The sequence below is a fragment of the Eleutherodactylus coqui genome, chromosome 9, assembly GCF_035609145.1.
Source record: "Eleutherodactylus coqui strain aEleCoq1 chromosome 9, aEleCoq1.hap1, whole genome shotgun sequence".
NCBI classification, from domain to species: domain Eukaryota; kingdom Metazoa; phylum Chordata; class Amphibia; order Anura; family Eleutherodactylidae; genus Eleutherodactylus; species Eleutherodactylus coqui.
In genome coordinates this window covers 102,157,577-102,179,553 of record NC_089845.1, presented here as the reverse complement: position 1 = coordinate 102,179,553, position 21,977 = coordinate 102,157,577, and the positions used below count along the sequence as shown (strand labels likewise).

Here is a 21,977-nt window from a genome sequence, read left to right as displayed (position 1 = left end):
GATTTAAATATTCAGGTGACACCTGATCTCCCCAGCCACTCACTGCAGGGGGGGTGGTATAGGGCTGCAACATCACAGGAGGAAGTTGTAATGCCTTCCCTGTCTTTCTATTGGCCAGAAAAGCGCGCTAATGTCTCAGAGATGAAAGTGAAAGTAACTCGAACATCGCGTGGTGCTCGTCTCGAGTAACAAGCATCTCGAACACCCTAATACTCGAACGAGCATCAAGCTCGGACGAGTACGTTCGCTCATCTCTATTCATTAACTCTGCAGGTGGCTTTGCATTTTTCAATCTCCCCCTATGGGGTTAGAAGTTTGAGTGCTGCTGGATTTTTGCATTGCAGTTTAAGTTATCTGTCAGATTCCTGTTGGAGTGTTCTTGTCGCAAAGTCGGCACACTTTTTCCAGTCGTTTCTCCACTTTCACAGTGTCTCTCACATACTTTCCTTAATGGATCAGCTATATGGAGGAACAATGTACACCACCGCCAACTCCAGGAAGACAGGACTTGCTCCCCAAACTCTTCCACGGCCAGGCATTTAATCATTGCAGGAGGATGCCCAGGACATGGCATGGGTAAGCTGAGACCCTCCTGTCTCCTCACATGGCTCTTGCTCTCCATTGCATCTCCACTCTGCAACCTCCTCCTCTCACGTCTTACTCCTGACTAGCACTCTACTCTCACTCTGACTCCTCCACTAACACGTGACTCATTCTTTTCACCTCACATGCCCACAGAGGGTTAGGTAGGACAACACACAAAACCAGAGTAAACAGATGCAATAGCAGCCACCAGACATTAACTGTTTAGTGAGCTGTTTGAGCCAATACACATAACATTACACTGTGTCCAATGCCTTTGACATGAGACAATCACACAACACAGGAACAAACACAACTCTCACACTTAAAGGGGTTGTCCCGGGTTTTTTTTTTTTCAAACCCCCCCCCTACCCCCCCCCCCCCCCCCCCCCGTTCGGCGCGAGACAACCCCGATGCAGGGACTTAAAAAAAAAAAACAGCACAGCGCTTACCTGAATCTCCGCGCTCCGGTGACTTCTATACTTTCCGGTTGAAGATGGCTGCCGGGGTCTGCTCCCTTCGTGGACCGCAGCTCTTCTGTGCGGTCCATTGCCGATTCCAGCCTCCTGATTGGCTGGAATCGGCACGTGACGGGGCGGAGCTACACGGAGCCCCATAGAGAACAGCAGAAGACCCGGACTGCGCAAGCGCGTCTAATTTGGCCATTAGACGGCGAAAATTAGACGGCAACCATGGAGACGGGGACGCCAGCAACGGAACAGGTAAGTGAAAAACTTTTTATAACTTTTGTATGGCTCATAATTAATGCACAATGTACATTACAAAGTGCATTAATATGGCCATACAGAAGTGTATAGACCCACTTGCTGCCGCGGGACAACCCCTTTAACTCTGGGCCACTACACTCAAACCCTCCGAGGTCTGGGGTGCTGCAGAAATATGACCATTTATATACCGTGGCCTTCTGACCTTTGTCAATCTACGGCCTTTTCGTTAGCAGTATTAGACAGATCCTGTCCTTGCCTGCTGCGCTGTCTCTCCGGAGCACTTTACTAGGCCTCTGTCACTTATGAGCCATCACTAGGCCTCTGTCACTTCTGGGCCGTCTCCCGGCTATCAGGCACCTCTATGCTTTACCTTGCATGTACAGAATCACAGTCACGGACACAGTCCCTCTCCACAGCTCTCACCCCATCTGTGGGCTCTGGCGCTGCTTAGTTATGAGAGAACCAATTGCGGCCTGCCTCTTAACTGTCACACCACTGTCAGCCAATTATATTGTTCATTTCTTCAGACTGACTGGTCGCTCAGATTGTCAGCAGCCAATGAGAAATAGCTGGTTACTAGGCAGATTACATTTCACATTGTTGCATAGCAGATCAACCCAGAGTTAACCCTTGTGTGTCCTGAGTGAATTGCAAACCTACATAAAATTAGCAATAGTGCTTTTGTAGGACCATTCTGGGACACTACACATATGTAGGTGTGCAGAAGCCTTGTGTGAACGATGTACTGCTTATGGTTTGCTGTCTTGTTTGTATTTGCTCTATTCCTGCCCGTTTACCTTCTAGGGTGAACCAGGCCCCTAGGTTGAAGTGTGGGGCCATCCCTATTGGGACATTCGCCCCACTTTTAGGCAGGACACCATTTGGGGTTAGTTGACTTGTTAGAGTAGGGACTCACCAGACACCGAGGACCCTTGTCGTGGGCTCGTGAGCTTATGTACTTCAGCCAAATTACTAACTAATACCTCATATTCATTAGCTATTATATCTGCTTATGTGTGTTGGTGTTATTGCTAAGTGTTTTGGCATTTGTCTGTTCTTGTTGGTTGTTTGCTCACTTGTCCGGTTTATCTGTTGTTGTATTACAGTACAGATTGTTGTTGGTATCTGTTGTTGGGTATGCACAACCTCCAGCCGTGTAAACACAACCTTGCATTCGTCCTGGGCGTGTTGAGAGCTAAGTGCGCCTAACGCTCTGGGCGAGTGTAACGGAATGACTCAGCTTAAATCAGGGTTCCGTCTGCATAGGTTGTTGTCCCCACGTCTCGTACAGATGTAACAGGTTGTGAGAGCTTTGCTGTAGGTTTTATGAGTACCATTTTGGGATACATCCAAGTTTTTGAACACTTTTTATTCCTTCTTTTGGGAAGTTGAAGTGAAGTGTGTGTTTAAAAAATATATATATTTTATGGAATTTACTGTATGGCATAAATAGTGTGATATTTTAATGGGACCTTTTACAGGCACAGCAAATCCAATTATATCTATTTTTGATTGTTTATATTTTTATGCAATACATGAGAAAGGAGAGGGACTTCTAATATTTGGGCTTTTTTAAATGCATTTTTTGACAGATTTTTATTCAACTATTTTTTTCGTAGAGGACTTGAACCCGCAATCATTCGTTTAATACACTGCAGTACCATTGCATTGTACCTGCCAATAATAGTGCTAAGATAGCAGGCCTACACTAGGCCCTGGGCAACTATGCCAATCCTTGGCACCTCATGATCACATCGCAGGGAGGGGGTACAATCAGGTAACAGAGGGAGTCCCCTCCCTCTGTTGATGGCGCAGTCATAATTGACCACTGCTTCTAAGGTAAAAGAGCCTGGGATCAGGTGTCTGCTATATAAAATCGACTGTGTATGGCACGGTCTCAGTCATGGAGCTCCTGATCACTTCTAATGACTCATTTTAGAGTACAGCATACAGAACAAGGTCCTTATATCACTCATGATCAGCAGTAAAGCTAGAAGTGACCCTCTAAGACTAGGGCTACATGGCGACTTTTGGCTGAGACAGGGATCACCCAACCTCACAGTCTCATTAAGGTCAATAGGGTCACATTGTAAGCAAAAAGTGGCCACGGCCGGGATCTGCAAGGTGAAAAAAAATCCAAATCTCTTGCAACCTGTGGGTTGCGATCAAGGCCATTTGCAACTCGCAATGCAGCGCCATTGACCTTGATGACAATGCAAAGTCACAGGGTTACACAGCAATCTTTGTCACGGCCAAAAGTCACTAATTATGTAGCCTGAGCCTTATCTTGCTACTCCTGATCCCATGTATATAAAGTATCTGGCAGGAGATGACTCCTATATCCTGGCACTTTATACACACGCAATCACAAGTGTCTGGCAGGGAGTGACCCCCTTATCTTAGTATTTTATACACACGGAATTAGGAGTATCATGCAGTGGGTGACACTCCCCCTACATATCCTGGCACTGTGTATATATACAGGATCAGGTATGTCTTACAGTGGGTAACCCCCTTATTCTGATATGCTTACAGGATCAGGAATGCTTGCAGAAGGTGACCCAGAAAATCATGGTACTTCATATACAAAGGATTAGGGATGTCTGGCTGGGGGGGGGAGGTGTAAGGGTGTGTGACTCCTATATCCTGGCACTCTATACACACAGGATCAGACGTGTCTTATGAGGAGTGACTCCCTTATCTTGGTACTTTATACACATAGAATTAGTGGTTTATTGCAGCAAGTGACCCCCCATATTCTGATACTGTGTGTATATATACAGGATCAGGAATTTCTTGCAGTGGCTAACCCCCTTATCCTGGCACTGTGTACTTACAGGATCAGAAATGCCTGCAGCAGGTGACTCTATATCCTGTTACTGTATACACACAGGATCAGAAGTGCCTTGCAGGGGATGCCTCACATATGCTGGTAGTTTATACACACAGGATCAGGGGTGCCTGGCAGGGGGTTACCCCCATATCCTGGTACTGTATACATACAGGATCAGGCGTGTTGCGTGAAGAGATCCTTATATTCTGGTACACTCTGACTTGGAGTCATGTGACTCTAGTTGGGGCACACTGGGTGATAAGTCATTAGCGATGCCATACTGTAATTGTGCACACAATTCCACCCAAAGATGGACAGATCTCAGGAAGTAGTTCCTTTTCTTTAAAAAAAAAAAAAACCTCATATCCGAAACGTGATAAATGCTGCATACTTTAACCCCTTAACGACCGCCCCATCGGGAAACTACGTCCTCAGAAAGTGGGCCTTAATCCTAGAGGACGTAGTTTTATGCATCCTCTTTGGATTGATGCCCACTGGCCTGAGGACGTGACAGCTCCATGCTGTCAGTGCCCGCAGGTAGCCGACAGCATGGAGCTGTCATCCCAGGATGCGGGCAGTCCCCCCCGGCATTGCGATCGGCGCTATAAAATGAATAGCGCCGATCGCAAAAAAGTAAATAAAACAGTGTAAAAAAGTAGTAATTCAGCTGCTATGATGGATCGGATCCATCACGGCAGCTGAAAATACTCACACGGCTTGTCGGCGGTGTCCCCCGGAGATCTGGTCCTCCCGGACCCGCCGGCGGCCTTCTGCGCATGCGCGCCTGACGATGACGTCACGCGCACGCGCAGAAGCCCGGGTGTCCCCGGCAAATTTAAAATCTCCTGGCTCCCGGCTCCTGAAGGTAGCCGGGAACCAGGAGGTGTTACCGGGGCCCGCTGTGAGCGGTCCCCGGGCCCGCGATCACCGCTATCCATTGCGATAGCGGTGATCGCGAAAAAGTTTAAAAAGTAAAACAAAAGTAAAGTTTCACCTCCCCTCATGGATCGGATCCATGAGGGGAGGTGAAGATACTCACCCCCGGTCCTCTGCGATGTCCCGATGTCCCGGGACCCGAAATCCCCGTCTGCGCATGCGCGCCCGATGATTGACATCGGGCGCGTGCACAGAGGGGCTCGAGCCCCGGGAAATTCAAAATTGCTCTGCTCCTGGCTGCCATGTGTAGCCAAGAGCAGAGGGATGTCACCAGGGACATGATCACTGTCATCCAATGGATGACAGTGATCATGTAAAGTAAAAAAAAAAGTGCAAAAAGTAAAAAAAAATAAATAAAAAAAGGGGTAAAAGGTAAAAAAAAAAAAAGTGCAAAAAGTAAAAAAAAAGTTTTAAAAAGTTAAAAAAAGCTTGCGTTTCATCTCCCCCCACGGATCATATCCGTGAGGGAGGATGAAATGACGTACCTAAGACCTGCGGATTTATCCGCGGACCTCAACCCAGCTTCTGCGCACGCGCCCGTCACCAATGTGGCAGGCGCATGCGCAAAAGCCGTGGTTTTTTAAAATCTCCCTGCTCCTGGCTACAAAACTTAGCCGAGAGCCTGGAGATTTCACGGAAGGCCGCGGTGAGCGGTTCCTGATCACGTGTTCGCCGTTATCCAAAGAATAATGGCGATCACGTAAAAGTTAAAAAAAGGTGAAGCTTCATCTCCCCTCACTGATGCGATCGGTGAGAGGAGATAAAATTTTTTACCGGAGGCCTCCATATTTGCACCCCGACGCAATCTTCTTCCGTGAACTTTCCCGTATTCTGCGCATGCGACCGCTGGCAAAACACCGGACACATGTGCAGGAGTCGGGGAGCACAGGAAACTTAATATCTCCTTGCTCTCGGCGACCAACGGTCACCGAGAGCCTGGAGCAGTGAACGGTGGCCTCGTTGAGCGGTCCCCGGTCACGTGAAAAAATGGTAGCGATCTACCTTTGGCCGGTCTCACATGACCGGATAGGAATTACGGATTCCGCATGCGTTTGATTAGCGGTAATACGCAGATCAATCGCATTGGATTACACAATTCCGCTCACATTAGCGGGTTGGAATTGCGTAATCCACTCGCAGAAAAGAGAACGCAGCAGGTTCTATTTTACCGCGGATATCCGCAACATAGAGCCCATTGTGCTCCATGGTCATGGATATACCAGCAGACCATACGCAACTACGTTGTATACGGGCTGCGGGAACCCGCGTCATCGCTAAGCGACGGTGCGGGACATACAAACAAAAAAAAGGTACTGCGCATGACCGCCTGTGTAAGTACGCAGTTATGCGCAGTACATTACGCGGCCGTACGCAGGGTCACAGCCGGGATCCACCTACGGCTGCGTAAGCCCGGCGTTATTCAGACCGCTACCTGTAATACGCAATTTACAAGAAGCCCCGGGAACGCTCGCCTTCCTGCAGTTCCAGGAGCAGCTTGTTGAGCGCCTTCTGTGTGAGACCGCCGCACCTCATCAAGCTTACGGAGACTCACAGAGCGCCACTTTTTACACCCCATCCCCGCCACTGAGGTCAAAAAATGACTCCCAAAAAGCATGAGAGGAGGGGGGGATACCCGGTTTTATTGCCCCATGTGCCCATCCCAACCAGCCTCCATAATTACCCGTCTTTGGAAATACTACACAGTTCACATTATTACTTTTATCTAAGATTTGGGGAACGCCGAAAAGGGCGTGGAGGGGGGGGGGGATTTTAGGGAGTCAATTTTTATTCCGTACAAATGAGCAATGGGGCCTGGAATTTATTCAGTTATGCCCTGCAATCCAACGGGTGTTCCCTCCATTACAGGCCTTGCCATGTTTCCTGTAAGTAGATTAGGGCCACAATGGGTATGTTTTTGAACACGGGACAAACGGGGGTATCCATTTGGGGGTGAACATCTTCATTCCTATGTAAACTGTACAAAAAAAAAAGTTTTTAAATTGACAAAATTGCCAAAAAAATGAAAATTGTAATTTTTTTCTTCTGCTTTGCTGAAATTTATTCAAATACTGTGTCGTCAAAATACGCAGTACACCCCTAGATGAATTCGTTAAGGGGTCTAGTTTTTAAAATGGGGATATTTGTGGGGGTCTTTATAGTTTTGGACGCTCAATGACTCTATAAGTGGGCAATGGGGCCTGGAATTTATTCCGTTGTACCCTAAAATCCAACGGGTGCTCCTTCCATTATAGGCCTAGCCATGCGTCCTTTAAGTAGATTAGGGCCACAAGGGGTATGGTTCTGAACACGGGACAAACAGGGGTATCCATTTTGGGGTGAAAGTCTTCATCCATATGTGTGCTGTACAAAAAAAACTGTTTTTAAATTGATACAACTGCCAAAAAAATGAAAATTGTAATTTTTTTCCTACTGCTTTGCTTAGATTTATTCAAAAACTGTAGGGTAAAAATACACAGTACACCCCTAGATAAATTCGTTAGGGGGTCTAGTTTTCAAAATGGGATCATTTATGGGGGTTCTCTGTCGTTTTGGCCGCTCAAGGGCTCTACAAGTGTGCAATGGGGTCTAAATCACCTTCATGCTAAATTTCTGTTCTGAAAGCCACCGACTACTCCTTTCATTTTGCGCCCCGTTGTGCATCCAGACAAAAGATTAGGGCCACAATGGGTATGTCTCTGAACACGGGACAAACAGGGGTATCCACTTTGGGGTGCAAGTCTTCATTCATGTGTGTGCTGTACCAAAAAAGCAGTTTTTAAAACGACAGAATTGCCAAAAAAACAAAAATCACAATTTTTTCCTTTTGCTTTGCTTCAATTCATTCAAAAACTGTGGGCTCAAAATGGGCAGTACACCCCTAGATAAATTCATTAAGGGGTCTAGTTTTCAAAATGGGGTCACTTGTGGGGGTTCTCTTTGATTTTGGCCGCTCAAGAGCTCTACAAAAGTGCTATGGGCCTAAAACTCCTTCAAGGAAAATCTATGTTCTTAAAGCCACCGACTACTCCTTTCGTTTTGGGCCCCATTGTGCATCCAGACATAAGATTAGGGCCACAATGGGTATGTCTCTGAACACGGGAGAAACAGGGGTATCCATTTTGGGATGAAAGGCTTCATTCATGCGTGTGCTGTACAAAAAAAGCTGTTTTTAAAATGACAGAATTGACAAAAAAATGAAAATCACAATTTTTTCCTTTTGCTTGGCTTGAATTCATTCAAAAACTGTGGGGTCAAAATGGTCAGTACACCCCTAGATAAATTCGTTAAGGGGTCTAGTTTTCAAAATGGGGTCACTTGTGGGGGTTCTCTTTGGTTTTGGCCACTCAAGAGCTCTACAAAAGTGCTATGGGGCCTAAAACGCCTTCAAGCAAAATTTATGTTCTGAAAGACACCGACTACTCCTTTCATTTTGGCTCCCGTTATGCATCCAACATAAGATTAGGGCCACAATGGGTATGTTTCTGAACACGGGAGAAACGGGGGTATCCATTTTGGTGTGTAAATCCTCATTTTCATGGGCTCTATAGGAAAAAAATATGTCTTTAAAATGACATATTTGCAAAAATATGAAATTTTATTTTTTGTCCCCTAAATTGAACTAATTCCTGAAAAGAACTGGTGCGGTCAAAATACTCATGACACCCCTCAGTGAATACACTAAGGGGTGTAGTTTTTAAAATGGGGTCATTTGTGGGTGTATCTATTATTCTGACACTTATGAGCCTCTGCAAACTTGGCTTGGTGCAGGAAAACAAAGTGCTCCTCAAAATGCTGAAAAGTAATGTTAAATTTGTACGTCCTCTAAATGGTTAAAAAAAAACCAAAAGTTTTTCAAGTGTGCATTCTGAATAAAGTAAACAGATGGAAATACATATCTTATCAAAACTTTGTACAGTATGTTTGGACATATTTGAGATATTACGGTTGAAAATGTGAAAAAATGACAATTTTTTCAAAATTTTTCCAATATTGGTACTTTTAATAAATATACACAAATTATATCGGTCTCTTTTTACAATCTAAATGAAGTACAACATGTGGCGAAAAAACAATGTCAGAATCACTGGGATATGTAAAGCCTTTACGGAGTTATGCCACGTTGAACGACGCATGTCAGATTTCCAAAATTTGGCTCCGTCACTAAGGCGCAAACAGGCTTCGTCACTAAGGGGTTAATGTTAGGACATATGGTGCAGTTGTGACATCATTTCGATCCTGTGAAGCCATCTGCATTTACATTGTTGAGCTCGACATCATCGAACACCTCCACCTCACACACATGGAGGTACTCCCGACGACTATTAAGAACTACAGAGACGTGTCGGGCTGCTTTTCCCTCACAGCAAACAGGGATTTTCACCTCAGAAACATCAGTGACGACTCCGCACCTGGAGATACAAGCAGAAAAAGGTCAGGACCAGCAGGAAAGTGCCAGCGTCTATTAACCCTAACAGCAGAAAATATGAATAAAAGCAGACTTCCTGCCATAATGGCAGAACACGTCATGAATAGTGACACCCCCCACCAGCCCCTGTCCCATCAGTCCATCCATGTTCTCTATCAGAAGATAGCATGGGTGCCCAAAACACCCCCAGCTCCACTCAGATTTCTTTAGTTCAGAGTTTCCAACAGATAATTATTGTAACGCATTACTGTGACCTGAAACTCCAGGCGGGCAAACCTCAGGAGAGATGGCGGCATAGGTCATGGTAATTTGTCACGGTGGGGGGCTGTCACAGTAATTTATTATGTGGGGGGTGCTGTCACAGTAATTTGTTGCACTGTGGTGGTGGGTGGGCTCTCACGGGAATTTCTCACGCGTGGGGGGAGGGGGTCTGTCACAGTAATTTATCGTGCCAGTGGGGCGAGGTGGGCTGTCACAGTAATTTGTCGCACGGGGGGGGGGGGGGGGGGGGATGGATGTGGGCTTTCACAGTTATTTTTCACGTGAGGGGGGCTGTCACAGTAATTTGTTGCGTGGGGGGAGGGATTGGGGCTGTCACAGTAATTTGTCGCATGGTGGAGGTGGATGGACTCTCACAGTAATTTGTCGCATGGTGGAGGTGGATGGACTCTCACAGTAATTTGTCATGCAGGGGGATACGGTGGGCTCACAGTAATTTGTCGCGCAGGGGGTGGGGGTGGAGTCACAGTAATTTGTTGCACTGGGGGGGAAGAAGGTGTGGCTGACGCAGTAATCTGGTGGGGCTACTATTGTGGGGGCACTGATGCTGCTGTGGCTATAATTGTGGGGACACTGATGCTGCTGTGGCTACTATTGTGGGGGCACTATTACTGCAGTGGCTATAATTGTGGGGGCACTATTACTGCAGTGGCTATAATTTTGGGGGCACTAATGCTACAGTGGCTATAATTTTGGGGGCACTGATGCTGCTGTGGCTATAATTTTGGGGGCACTGATGCTGCTGTGGCTATAATTGTGGGAGTACTGATGCTGCCGGTGCTATTATTGTGGGGGCACTAGTGCTGCTCTGGCTATAATTGTTGGACTACTGATGCTGCTGGGCTACTATTGTGGAGGCACTATTACTGCAGTGGATATAATTGTGGGGACACTGATGCTGCTGTGGCTACAATTGAATAAAAAGGTGAGCAAAATATCGTTTTTTTTATGTGTAATACTGTTTTGTATAATCCTTTTACTTTACAGGGCATTAATGCCCCCCCAAAAAAATTCACTTTGGGCGGCGGGACAACCCCTTTACCAGGCATTTTATATGGTACTAGCTGATATACCCGGCTTCACTCGAGTTAATTTGGTACTGGTGTTTATCTGGTGTTCACAAGGAAAATCTTATAAAGTCGTCGTTACTTTAGAGATACCAAGGAAAAAAATATGTTCACCATTTTGCATGGTTCTTTGCATTACCCAGGAACCACCACGTGGAGGTACCCATGCGACGTTTCCTTTATATAAAATGCCATCTGGAAGTGAGAGAATTAGATTACATACGTAAAATTTGGACACTAATTCTTTTGCGCTTAGAATTGAATAATCGAGTTGGGACCCATTAACGTTTCCTATTTATGACATAATCAATGCTCGTGCCAAATTTCAAGTTTCTATGACACCGGGAAGTGAGAGAATTAGATTCTGTATGTAAAATGTGAACGCTAATTCTTTTGCACTTAGAATTGAATAATCGAGTTGGGACCCATTAGCTTCTCCGATTTATGACATAATGAAGGCTCTTGCCAAATTTCAATTTTCTATGACATTGGGAAGTGAGAGAATTAAATTACATACGTAAAATTTGGACGCTACTTCTTTTGTGCTAGAATTGAATAATCGAGTTGGGACCCATAAACTTTTCCTACTTATGGCATAATCATTGCTCGTGCCAAATTTCAGGTTTCTATGACATCGGGAAGTGAGAGAATTAAATTACGTACATAAAATTTGGATGCTAGTTCTTTTGCACTAGAATTGAATAATCGAGTTGGGACCCCTTTACTTTTCCTATTTTGGACATAATCTATGCTTGAGCCAAATTTCATGTTTCTACGACATCAGGAAGTTGGAGAATTAGTGGCGAGTCATGAGTGAGTGATTGAGTCAGTGAGTGAGTGAGGGCTTTCGTCTTTATATACTGTGTGTGTATATATATATATATATATATATATATATATATATATATATATATATATATTCTAAATCAACATCACAGGGTGATTTTTCAGAACTCAGCAGATAAATAGGGATATTTAAATGGTGATTCGTTAATGAGGCGTACTGCAGTCAATTGGTTATGGTAAGTAATACAGTAAGTGTACCCATCTAAGATGCATTTTTAGACAGATGTCTGCATAGGGTATAGAGAGGTGGTGCAAAGGGTTTGTCTACAACCTTTCCCGTGACATCATCAGGATCTCGTTGCGCTGTCAGTGTGCCTCTCTGTTTTCAGACAGGAGGAGGAGGACTGTTATCTTTCCAATTGGTGAATGAAGCCCTGCCTAGGAGAAGCAGGATACAGAACTTGCAGGACCTGGACCAGGCATGTCACTGTGCAGGGAAGGAACAAGTAAAGATGGTTCTGTACAAGGACACAGGGTAAGGAGCATGGCCAGTACAAATTTGGGGGTTTTCGTTCATCTCTATCTACGTTACATTGTGTTTTACTGCTATGCATTGAGCACAGTGCATTATCTCCATCCACATACAACTGTAGAGGTAACTGTACAGACCTGAAGAGGAAGCGTATCATAGTAGAACCCATCTAGTTACACTTACAATGTTTGTTGGCTGACATCTGGAGAGGTACCAGCCAGGACTTGGGCTCCCATCAGACGTTCACTGCAGCTGTCTTGCCTATTGGTCAAGACCACAACTCCAACACTTATGTTCCTCCTCAAGTCTACGGTCAACCACGGCCCATAGTCCAGCTTGGTGTGCATGCAGGAGCCCGATTGGAAATTACTGTCATCATTCCCATCAATGGCAAGCTCAGGGCCCGGGTTTATTCCTGCGCTCCCTTCATAAGTAGAGCTCTGACTGGCATGTCCATGCTTTGCATAATTATGAACTGAAAAATAAAACAAGAGATTTTATGACCTGTGGCTGTTTGCTATGGATGGAGATCCGAGATATCTGTATGTGTAGGGGGTCTATGATGATATCTCATTGACCCAATGAGCCTTACGTCCAATGGGAATAAAACAATCCTTGGCCCAAGTGGCCGACACTCCCAGAGCCAAGAGGAGAAGTCCCAACATCCTGGACATTTAGGGTCCAAGCAAGATCTAGAATAAAACATCCAGTGAAATCATCAGTGTTCAGTATATGGTGGGCTAGCGAAGTATTTAGTGCCCACATGATACCTATAGCCCCCCTAACACATCTCCTCCGGATCCCTGAAAATCCCTGCACTATACAAGACTGTGAGGCTGCCCCCTACCCACAATGGCTAGTAAAACCAATAATCAGTGAGATATCTATTATACAGATGGTTTTCCAATCCTAAAGGTGCTTTCCACTGTGAGTGACATTAGGATTAGAGAGAGGTGACAGCAGGATGGGGGACAATCCCCAAAATCTGGGATTAGGAAGACTCAGGCGGAATGGATAGCATTGTATGCATATACACAACATAGTTCACTGAGGACCCCACTTCTGTATACTGCTCTCCTCTTCATCCATAATTTGGTATTGGAAAAAAGTAACAACCTGCCCCATGCACCCTGTGTGTACCCAGCCTGTGTACTACGGATCTGAGAAGGTCTTTAACCCCTTAGTGACCAGCCCATTGCCTTTTACATCCTAGCTTGCTGGGCCTTAATGCCTGAGGACGTAGAAACATGCTTCTTGCGGGGATTAAAGCCCTGCAAGCTGAGGACGTGACAGCTCCATGCTGCCGATTCCTGGAGGCAGCCGGCCACCTGGAGCTGTCATCTGGGCCGCGAAAACCCCACCCCGGTCACATGATCACTGGCATTTACTGAATGCCAGCGATCATATAAAAGTCAATAAAAAGTTTTAAAAAGTTAAAGATTCAGCTGCCCTGATGGATCGCATCCATCAGAGCAGTTGAAAGTACTCACTTGCCTCCTCCACAATGTCCTGTGGTGTCGTGGCCTCCCGGGTCCCGACGGCGCCTTCTGCGCATGCACGTATGACGTCTGGCACGTGCACAGGAGGGCCCGGGAAATTAAAAATCTCTCTGGCTCCCGACTCCCATGTGTAGCCATGAGCAGAGAGATGTCACCAGAAGCCGCTGTATGCGGTTCACGGTCACATGATCGCTGCTATCCAATGGATAACAGCGATCATGTAAAGTAAAGAAAAGTTTTTTTAAAAAGTTAAGTTTCATCTCCTCTTACGGATAATATCTGTGAGGTGAGATGAAATTAAGTACCTAAGGACCCGGAATCTATCCGTGGACCTCACCACGGCTTCTGCGCATGCGCCCACTGCCAAAATGTGCAAAAGCCACAGATTGCCTGGGTAATTTAAAATCTCCCTGCTCCTGGCTACCAAACGTAGCCAAGAGCCTGGAGATTTCACAGAGGCTCACAGTACGCGGTCCCTGGTCACATGATTGCTGTTTTCCAATAGAAAACGTCAATCACGTAAAAGTAAAAAAAGTCAAAGTTTCAGCTCCCATCACGGATTCGTACCGTGAGGGGAGGTGAAATTACTTACCTAAGGCCTCTGGCGATGTTCCCCAATGGGATCTCTATTAGTGGACCTTTCCCCAACTCCGACGCATGTGCCCATCAGCAAAATGGTAGACGCAAGCGCAGAAGCTGGGGAGGGCCGGGGAAATTTAAAGTCTCCTTGCTCCTGGGTACTGAAGGTAGCAGAGATCCTGGAGCAGTGACTGAGGGTCACAGTGAGTGGTCTCCAGTCATGTGATCGCTGTTATCCAATGGATAATGGCAATTACGTAAAAGTGAAAGGGTGGATCCATTTTTCGGCGAAAGTCTTAATTCAGATGTGTGCTGTACAAAAAAAACGGTTTTTAAAATGACACAAAAATCGTATTTTTTTCCTTCTGCTTTGCTCATATTCATTCAAAAACTGTGGGGTAAGAATTTGCAGTAGACCCCTAGATGAATGCGTTAAGGGGTCTAGTTTTCGAAATAGGCTCTACAAGTGGGCAATGGGGCCTAGAACACCTTCAAGCAAAATGTCTGTTCTGAAAGCCACCGGCTGCACCTTTCAGTTTGGGCCCGTTGTGCATACGGACAGAAGATTAGGGCCACAATGGGTATGCCTCTGAACACCGGACAAACAGGAGTATCCATTTTGGGTGCAAATCCTCATTTTCATGTGTACTATAAAAAAAAACAAAAACTGCCTTTTAAATGGCATATTTGCAAAAATATGAAATTTTATTTTTTTCTCCTCCAAATTTCATTAATTCCTGAAAAAAAACCTGCGGGTTAAAAATTCTCAGTGAATACATTAAGGGGTGTAGTTTTTTTAAATGAGATCATTTGTGTGAGTATATATCATTCTGACACCTATGAGCCTTTGCAATCTTGGCTTGGTGCAGAAAACAAAATGTTCCTCAAAATGTTAAAAATCAATGTTTAAATTGTACGTCTCCTAAACGGTTAAAAAAAAACTGAAGTTTTTCCAATATGCTTCCAGAACAAAGTGGAAATATATATCTTATCAAAATTTGTACAGTATGTTTGTACATATTTGAGACATTGCAGTTGAAAATGTGAAAAAGCAACACTTTTTTCAAAAATTTCCCAATTTTGGCACTCTTAATAAATATACACAAATTCTTTTGGCCTATTTTTACCACCTAAATGAAGTATAATGGCATGGTGGATCGGCTCCCACCTAAATGCAGAAAAATCCTCCACCTCAGAAATCTGAGAGACCGGCAACTCCCCCCTCCAGCTCTCCTAACCATCGGAGAAGAGGAGGAACGACCGGAGAGTCCGATCGTGTCCTGGAGCAGCTGTCTGCTTGCTGCCTGAGGAGGTGAGATTTCCTGCAGCCAGCCCCGACATCGGCACACTCCTGGACCCTGGACACCCCGACAAAAGACAAGAGCCAGCGACACCTGCACTGCCAGATGACAATCTGCCAGTCCTCTCCGGGACCCCAATATAGGCCGGACGCAACAGGGGCCGCCATCTTGCCGTGCCTGAACGAAGTGCTGCAGGACAGGAACTGCCACAAGTTGCCGCCTGGCGGGTCCAGGTCCTTCCCTGCACGCCGGACCACAGCTAAAGCAGCGGGACCAACAGCCAGAGGAATCTAACGTCCACACAAGAGGAGCTACTGGGACTGAGGTACAGTGCCGCTGGGGGAGGGGAGAATAATGTTTACCCACAGCTGGAGTAGAGGTGAAAGAAAGCCTGACAGGTGCACTGTGAGGACCTAAGAGTGCCGACGGTGAGCGCAGCAGCCAATAGGGAGCCACTCTGCAGCAGAGCCGAGTGACTGATCAAAAGTAAAGCAGCTCCAACTCGGCACACTGTCTCCCACCCTTCCTCTCCCGATACCACAAGTCACCAAAACATCTACCTCTCTCAGGGGGCGTACGTAAAGGCTCAGGGGCCCAGGTGCAAAAGTTCCGCTCCCCCCCATCTGTACCCGTACCTATACCTAAACCGTGCTAATTTACATGCATGATCTAGCCCCTTAGTGTAGGCTTTCTCAATATGACTCAATTCCTGGACTACGTTAAAATCTGTTGGTAACATCTTAGGCTGCCTTCACGTGGCCGCGAAGATCGTGTGAGATTTGTGTGTTGCAAGACGCACAAATCACACATGAATATGAACCCCATTGTTTTGAATTCGATCATATACATGAGTGATTTTTTTATTTTCTGTTTTTTCTCTGCATCGCACGAGAATATGATGATGTGATGTGAGCTGGTTTTAACACAACAACCCCTCACATTCATGTGCACAGCACACGTTGGCGAGTGTGATAGGGGGCATAGTTTCACGGCCCAATATCAGACTCACTTGTGTGAAATTAGCCTAAGGCCGGCTGCACACGGCTGGATTTGCATTGCGGAATATGGAGCAGGCATCCGCCTACAGGTTCCGCAGCATGTACCGCCCATAGCATGCTATGGAAAGGCGTTTTTTTTCCTCTGCATGAGCGGAAAGCAATCGCGGTTTTCCGCTCACGGAGGAAAAATCATAGCATGCTGTATTTTAGTGCAGACTCTACACAGACGGCCTCCATTGAACTCAATGCAAGCCATCCGACCCGCCGCCTTGACATTGCGGAAAAGTCGCGAGCACCCGCGATTTAAAAAAAATATATATATATACTGTGCAGGTCCAACGGCTCGCCTTGTGGACCATCCGCAGTACAGAAAAAAGAAATTACAGGTATGCATGGATGCCAGCGGGGCACAGGGTTGGATTCCACTGCGGGCTCACGCATGCGGAATCCGACCCAGTTGTGTGCAGCCGGCCTGAGACTGTGTTCATGGATTATGCTGCATTTCTGAACCACAATTAAAATCACAGCCATAACTGCATGCACTATTATAAACGGATTCAAACAATACATGCGGTTTTTAAACTGCATGCAGTTTTCTGATGCGTTTTTCAGTTGCGTGTAAAATGTTCAAATATACAGTATATACCAGGTTATAGCAGCTGTACATATATCACTATATACAGGAGAGGTATAACTTATGCTAGCTGTAAGTATATAATTATATACAGTATATGCCCAGGGTATACCAGCTGTACATACCGTATATAATTATATACAGAAGATCTCCAGGTTATATCAGCTATACATATATAATCATATACAGTATAGACCCAGGTTGTACCAGCTGTACATATATAATTATATACCGGAGATCTCCCGGTTACACCAGCATGCTCAATATCACTATATACAGGAGAGGTATAACTTATACCAGCTGTACATATATAATTATATACGGTATATACCCAGGTTATACCAGCTGTAGATATATAATTATATACAGTATATACCCAGTTTATACCAGCTGTACATATATAATTATATACAGAAGAGGTATAACTTATGCTAGCTGTACGTATATAATCATATACAGTATATACCCGGTTATAGCAGCTGTACATATATAATTATATACAGGAGACCTCCAGGTTACACCAGCATGCTCCATATCACTATATACAGGAGATGTATATACATCTCCTGTATACAATGATATCGGCCATGCTGTAAGGCCGGTCTCACATCTGTTTTAAGACTTCTGGCCGGAGATTCCGTCACAGATCCGGCATCAAATACCAGAGAAAAAAAAGTGCTGCGTGCCACGCTTTTTCTTCTGTCCAAAAGCCAGACGGAAATCGGACGGACCCCATTATAGTCAATGAAGTCCTTCGGCGCTGTTCGGTTCCGTCCACAAACAGATCCATTCGGCCACAGGGATTCCCCTTTCCTGCTCCACAAACGGAACATGAAAGCAGAATTCCCCAATGCATGTGTGAAACCACCCAAAACTGGCTATCTTCTGTATATATTTATACATGTACAGCTGATATAATTTATACATTCTGTATATAGTAATATAGAGTATACTGATATAAACCGGGCCAGGGTATACCAGCATGGTCTATATCCCAATATACAGGCTGTAGAGCTTCTACCAGCTGTACATACATAATTATATACAGAAGATACACAGGTTACTCCAGCATGGTACATATCACTATATACAGTAAATGTATATCCTCCTGTATATAGTGGTATGTCCCATGCTGGCGTAACCTGGAGGTCTCCTGTATATAAATAAATATGTACAGCTGGTATAACTTATATCAGCTATACACATTTAAGTTCTCTCCCCGCTCTACTCACCTCTGCAGCAGTGCGTGGGCAGCCTGTAAACGAATTCCTGATCCTTTGATCACATAACCGGAGCCGGGTCATGTGATCTGCAACCACAGGTCCTCCTGCACTTGTACAGGCTGTGCATCCTCCCCCTGGTAATTGCTGGCTGGCAGTGACTGACAGACTGCAGCTGTGACCATTCACAGCTGCAGCCTATCAGTAGGAGGACTGCGCACAGTGGGAGCCTGCAGCCTGTAATTGGCTGTCGACTCCATATGTAACAACCCTCCCCTCTGCGAGTGCCGACCTGCGGTGTGCCTCGCCGCCTCCTTCCTCTTCACTCCCTCCGCCTCCCACAACAAACACGCATTCAGCCGCAGCGATCATGGGGAGGCCTCTGGGCCCCCTCAGCTCAGGGGTCGGGTCGCCATTGCGACCCCTGCTTTCCCTCACGGTATGCCAGTGCCCTCTCTCCCTTCTGCCAGACTACAGGCAATAAAGTAAATCCACGTAAGTCCTCAAGATAGGAAGTCAGCGCATAGCTCTAATTGTTTCAGCCTTTTACATTAGAGGCTATCTCTCTCTATATATCCTTTCTCAAAATTCTGCTGCCACCTGGTGGTTGGTTCAGGAGAGACGTGCCCCTCAATTTGTTTCAGCAAAAATTAAAGTAGCAGGACAGAGTTTGAAAATAAATGAAAATTTATTAAACTGATTTTCCAGCAGAAGAACCGCATAATCTAGCATTGCAGAGGACGCGTGCCTCAATTTTTCCTCAGTAACCGCTGCTGCCTCGGACATGTTCCTGGAATGATTTGAGGAGTAGCTACTAAATTGCCACCACCCCCACCCTGACGTAATCTGATAAACGCCCCAGCAGACGCATGTACAAGGTTGATATGCTATTGCATTAATCCTTGAACAATTGGTGATCAGTGATATCCATAAAAGAAATTTCTAAGAAGCAAAGGAAAAAGACGGGGGGGGAAAAAATATCACAAGAGGCCGAAATATACCAAAATACGGGAAACAGCACAAGAGCTCACCCCCACTCAGTTCCGGCCAGACAATCCCAGAGATTTTTTGTCCCCATCTCCCAGCAGATGTGACAGATCAGGAACAGGACCCCCACTCTCCAGCTATCGATCAAAAGGATGCACCTACAGCCTCGCCAATTGAGGCCAGCTCTCCTCAAGGCTTCGACGCAAAAGCTTTATATGAGAACATCAGTCAACTATTTAAAAAGGAACTCTACCTGGCGGTATCCGAATTTTCTAAGCAATTACAAGACCTATCCCAAAGGGTTGATGAGATGGAGACCAAGACAGACGAGGTCATTACAAGCCTGGATGCAGATCAAGCCTGAATAGATGAGAATCAGTCCAAAATAGAACTACTAGAAATAAAGCTGGAGGACTTAGAGAAGCGGTCCAGATGGGCCAACCTAAGAATTAGAGGTTTACCTGAACGCCTCAACACATTACAAGAAGCAGCTCTAAATATCTTTCAAGCCCTTCTTCCGCAGACTGAAACAAACCTATTCAGGATGGACCGTATACACAGAGCTCTAACTAAACCTCGCAATACAAACTTACCCAGAGACATCATCCTTAAACTACACTATCCGGAAGCTCGGGATCTGATACTTTCAGCTGCCAGAAATTTTTCAACCATCCCAGGGACTGAACCAGGGGTTCAACTCTTTGCTGACCTAGCCCCATCTACTCTGGAAAGAAGGCGCCAACTCCGCCCCATCACCCTAGTGCTCCAAAGAGCACAAATCCGCTATAGATGGGGTTTTCCATTTATGCTCTCATTCCAAATTGAAGGCTGAGAGCATACCATTAGATCGCTTGGTGAAGGCCAGGAGGCCTTGAGATCATCTAATATTGCAACTGAGATATCTCTTGAACAAAGGCCCCAGACTCCCCGATCTCAGAGGCCATCTAGAATCTGGGAGACGCGAGAGGACCTGTCTAAGACAAGATATGCTCACTCTACTTTGTCTGGGACTGAGTTTACATGTTATGGTTGGGCAGTATAGTGCCCTAATATGTTGAAGACATTTCTAAATATGTTTTGTTATAGATCACGATCACCAACATGGATGCCATGTTGTTTTCCACACAAGTGCGATTTAAAATGATTTATTTTTTGAGTCAACTTGGCACACTATTTACCTATTGTTTTTCTACTGCCACAGCTGTTTTTTACCCATCTCCCCTAGTTAGATACAACCATTTGAAAAGTCGGTGTTGGTTCAGTCCAGAAAAGTGTATAATCTTTTCATCTCTCCATGTAGTTGGGGTTGGTGTTCAAAACCCATATGGTCCAAAAGTCAGATCAGAACACATATATTTTTCACATGTGTAGAATTATAAGTCATAATGTAAGGGGATTTAACTCCCCGATCAAGCGGAGGAAGGCCTTTCTTGACTACGAGAAACATAGACCTGATATCATTTGCATACAAGGGTCTCATTTCTCGCAAGATTCCCACCCAAAAGTATTTTAACCCTTTCAGATCCAATGTCGAACCTGTGCCGACATCATAATTTTCCTCTATAGTTCCGATGTCGGGAAAGGTCCGACATGCTGCTTCTGCACTACTGTGTACCCTGCTCTGCTGCCAGAGGCGATACAGTGGTATCTTTTCTCCACTGGAACTGTTCTGCCGTGGTCATATGGAACGCCCTGAGCTGGCTATTGGTTCTGAATCCCAGATCAAACCCCCACCCTACCCGGTCATCTCACCTCCCCGCTGCTGTTACTGTTCCTGCAGCTTGCACTTATCCGCTCTATGTTACCTTCCTGTCAGGAAGCGCAAAGCAGGGAAAGTGACAGCAGCAGGGAGGGGAGATGCCCTGGGGAGAGGGAGTTCCAGAGCACAAAGCAGGGAATATGAAAGCAGTGGGGAGGTAAGATGACCGGGGGAGAGGGGGAGTCCAGAGCGCAAGGCCGAGAAAGTGACAGCAGCGGGGAGGTGAGATGCTCGGGGGCGACAGGGAGTCCAGAGCGCAAGGCGGGGGAAAGTGACAGCAGCGTGGAGGTGAGATGCCCAGGGGAGAGGGGGGGTCCGGAGCGCAAAGCAGGGAATGTGACAGCAGCGGTGAAGTGAGATGCCCTGGGGAGAGGGGGTTCCGGAGCGCAAAGCAGGGAATGTGACAGCAGCGGGGAGGTGAGATGCCCAGAGGAGAGGGGGCGTTCAGAGCGCAAGGCGGTTAAAGTGACAGCAGCGGGGAGGTGAGATGCCCAGGGGAGAGGGGGGTTCCGGAGCGCAAAACAGGGAATGTGACAGCAGCGGGGAAGTGAGATGCCCTGGGGAGAGGGGGGGCCAGAGCGCAAAGCAGGGAATGTGACAGCATTGGAGAGGTGAGATGTCTACGGGAGAGGGGGGGGGGGGGGGTCCAGAGTGCAAAGCAGGGAAAGTGACAGCAGCGGGAATGTGAGATGCCCTGGGGAGAGGGGGTTCCGGAGCACAAAGCAGGGAATATGAAAGCAGCGGGGAGGTAAGATGACCGGGGAAGAGGGGAAGTCCAGAGCGCAAAGTGGGGAAAGTGACAGCAGCGGGGGGTAAGATGCCCGGGGCAGA

General features: G+C 46.1%; 1 protein-coding gene across 1 annotated transcript; it reads right to left on the bottom strand.

The window, feature by feature from the left end:
• Window positions 1-4,519: 4,519 nt before the first annotated feature.
• On the bottom strand, window positions 4,520-18,660 carry LOC136578288 (fucolectin-6-like). Its single transcript, XM_066578231.1, has 5 exons — window positions 18,413-18,660; window positions 12,762-12,861; window positions 12,353-12,644; window positions 9,277-9,488; window positions 4,520-4,539 (listed from the first exon to the last, which is right to left on the bottom strand). Exons 2-4 carry the CDS (start codon window positions 12,841-12,843, stop codon window positions 9,305-9,307), a joined length of 558 nt encoding a protein of 185 aa, XP_066434328.1. The 5' UTR covers window positions 12,844-12,861; window positions 18,413-18,660; the 3' UTR covers window positions 4,520-4,539; window positions 9,277-9,304.
• Window positions 18,661-21,977: the final 3,317 nt, after the last annotated feature.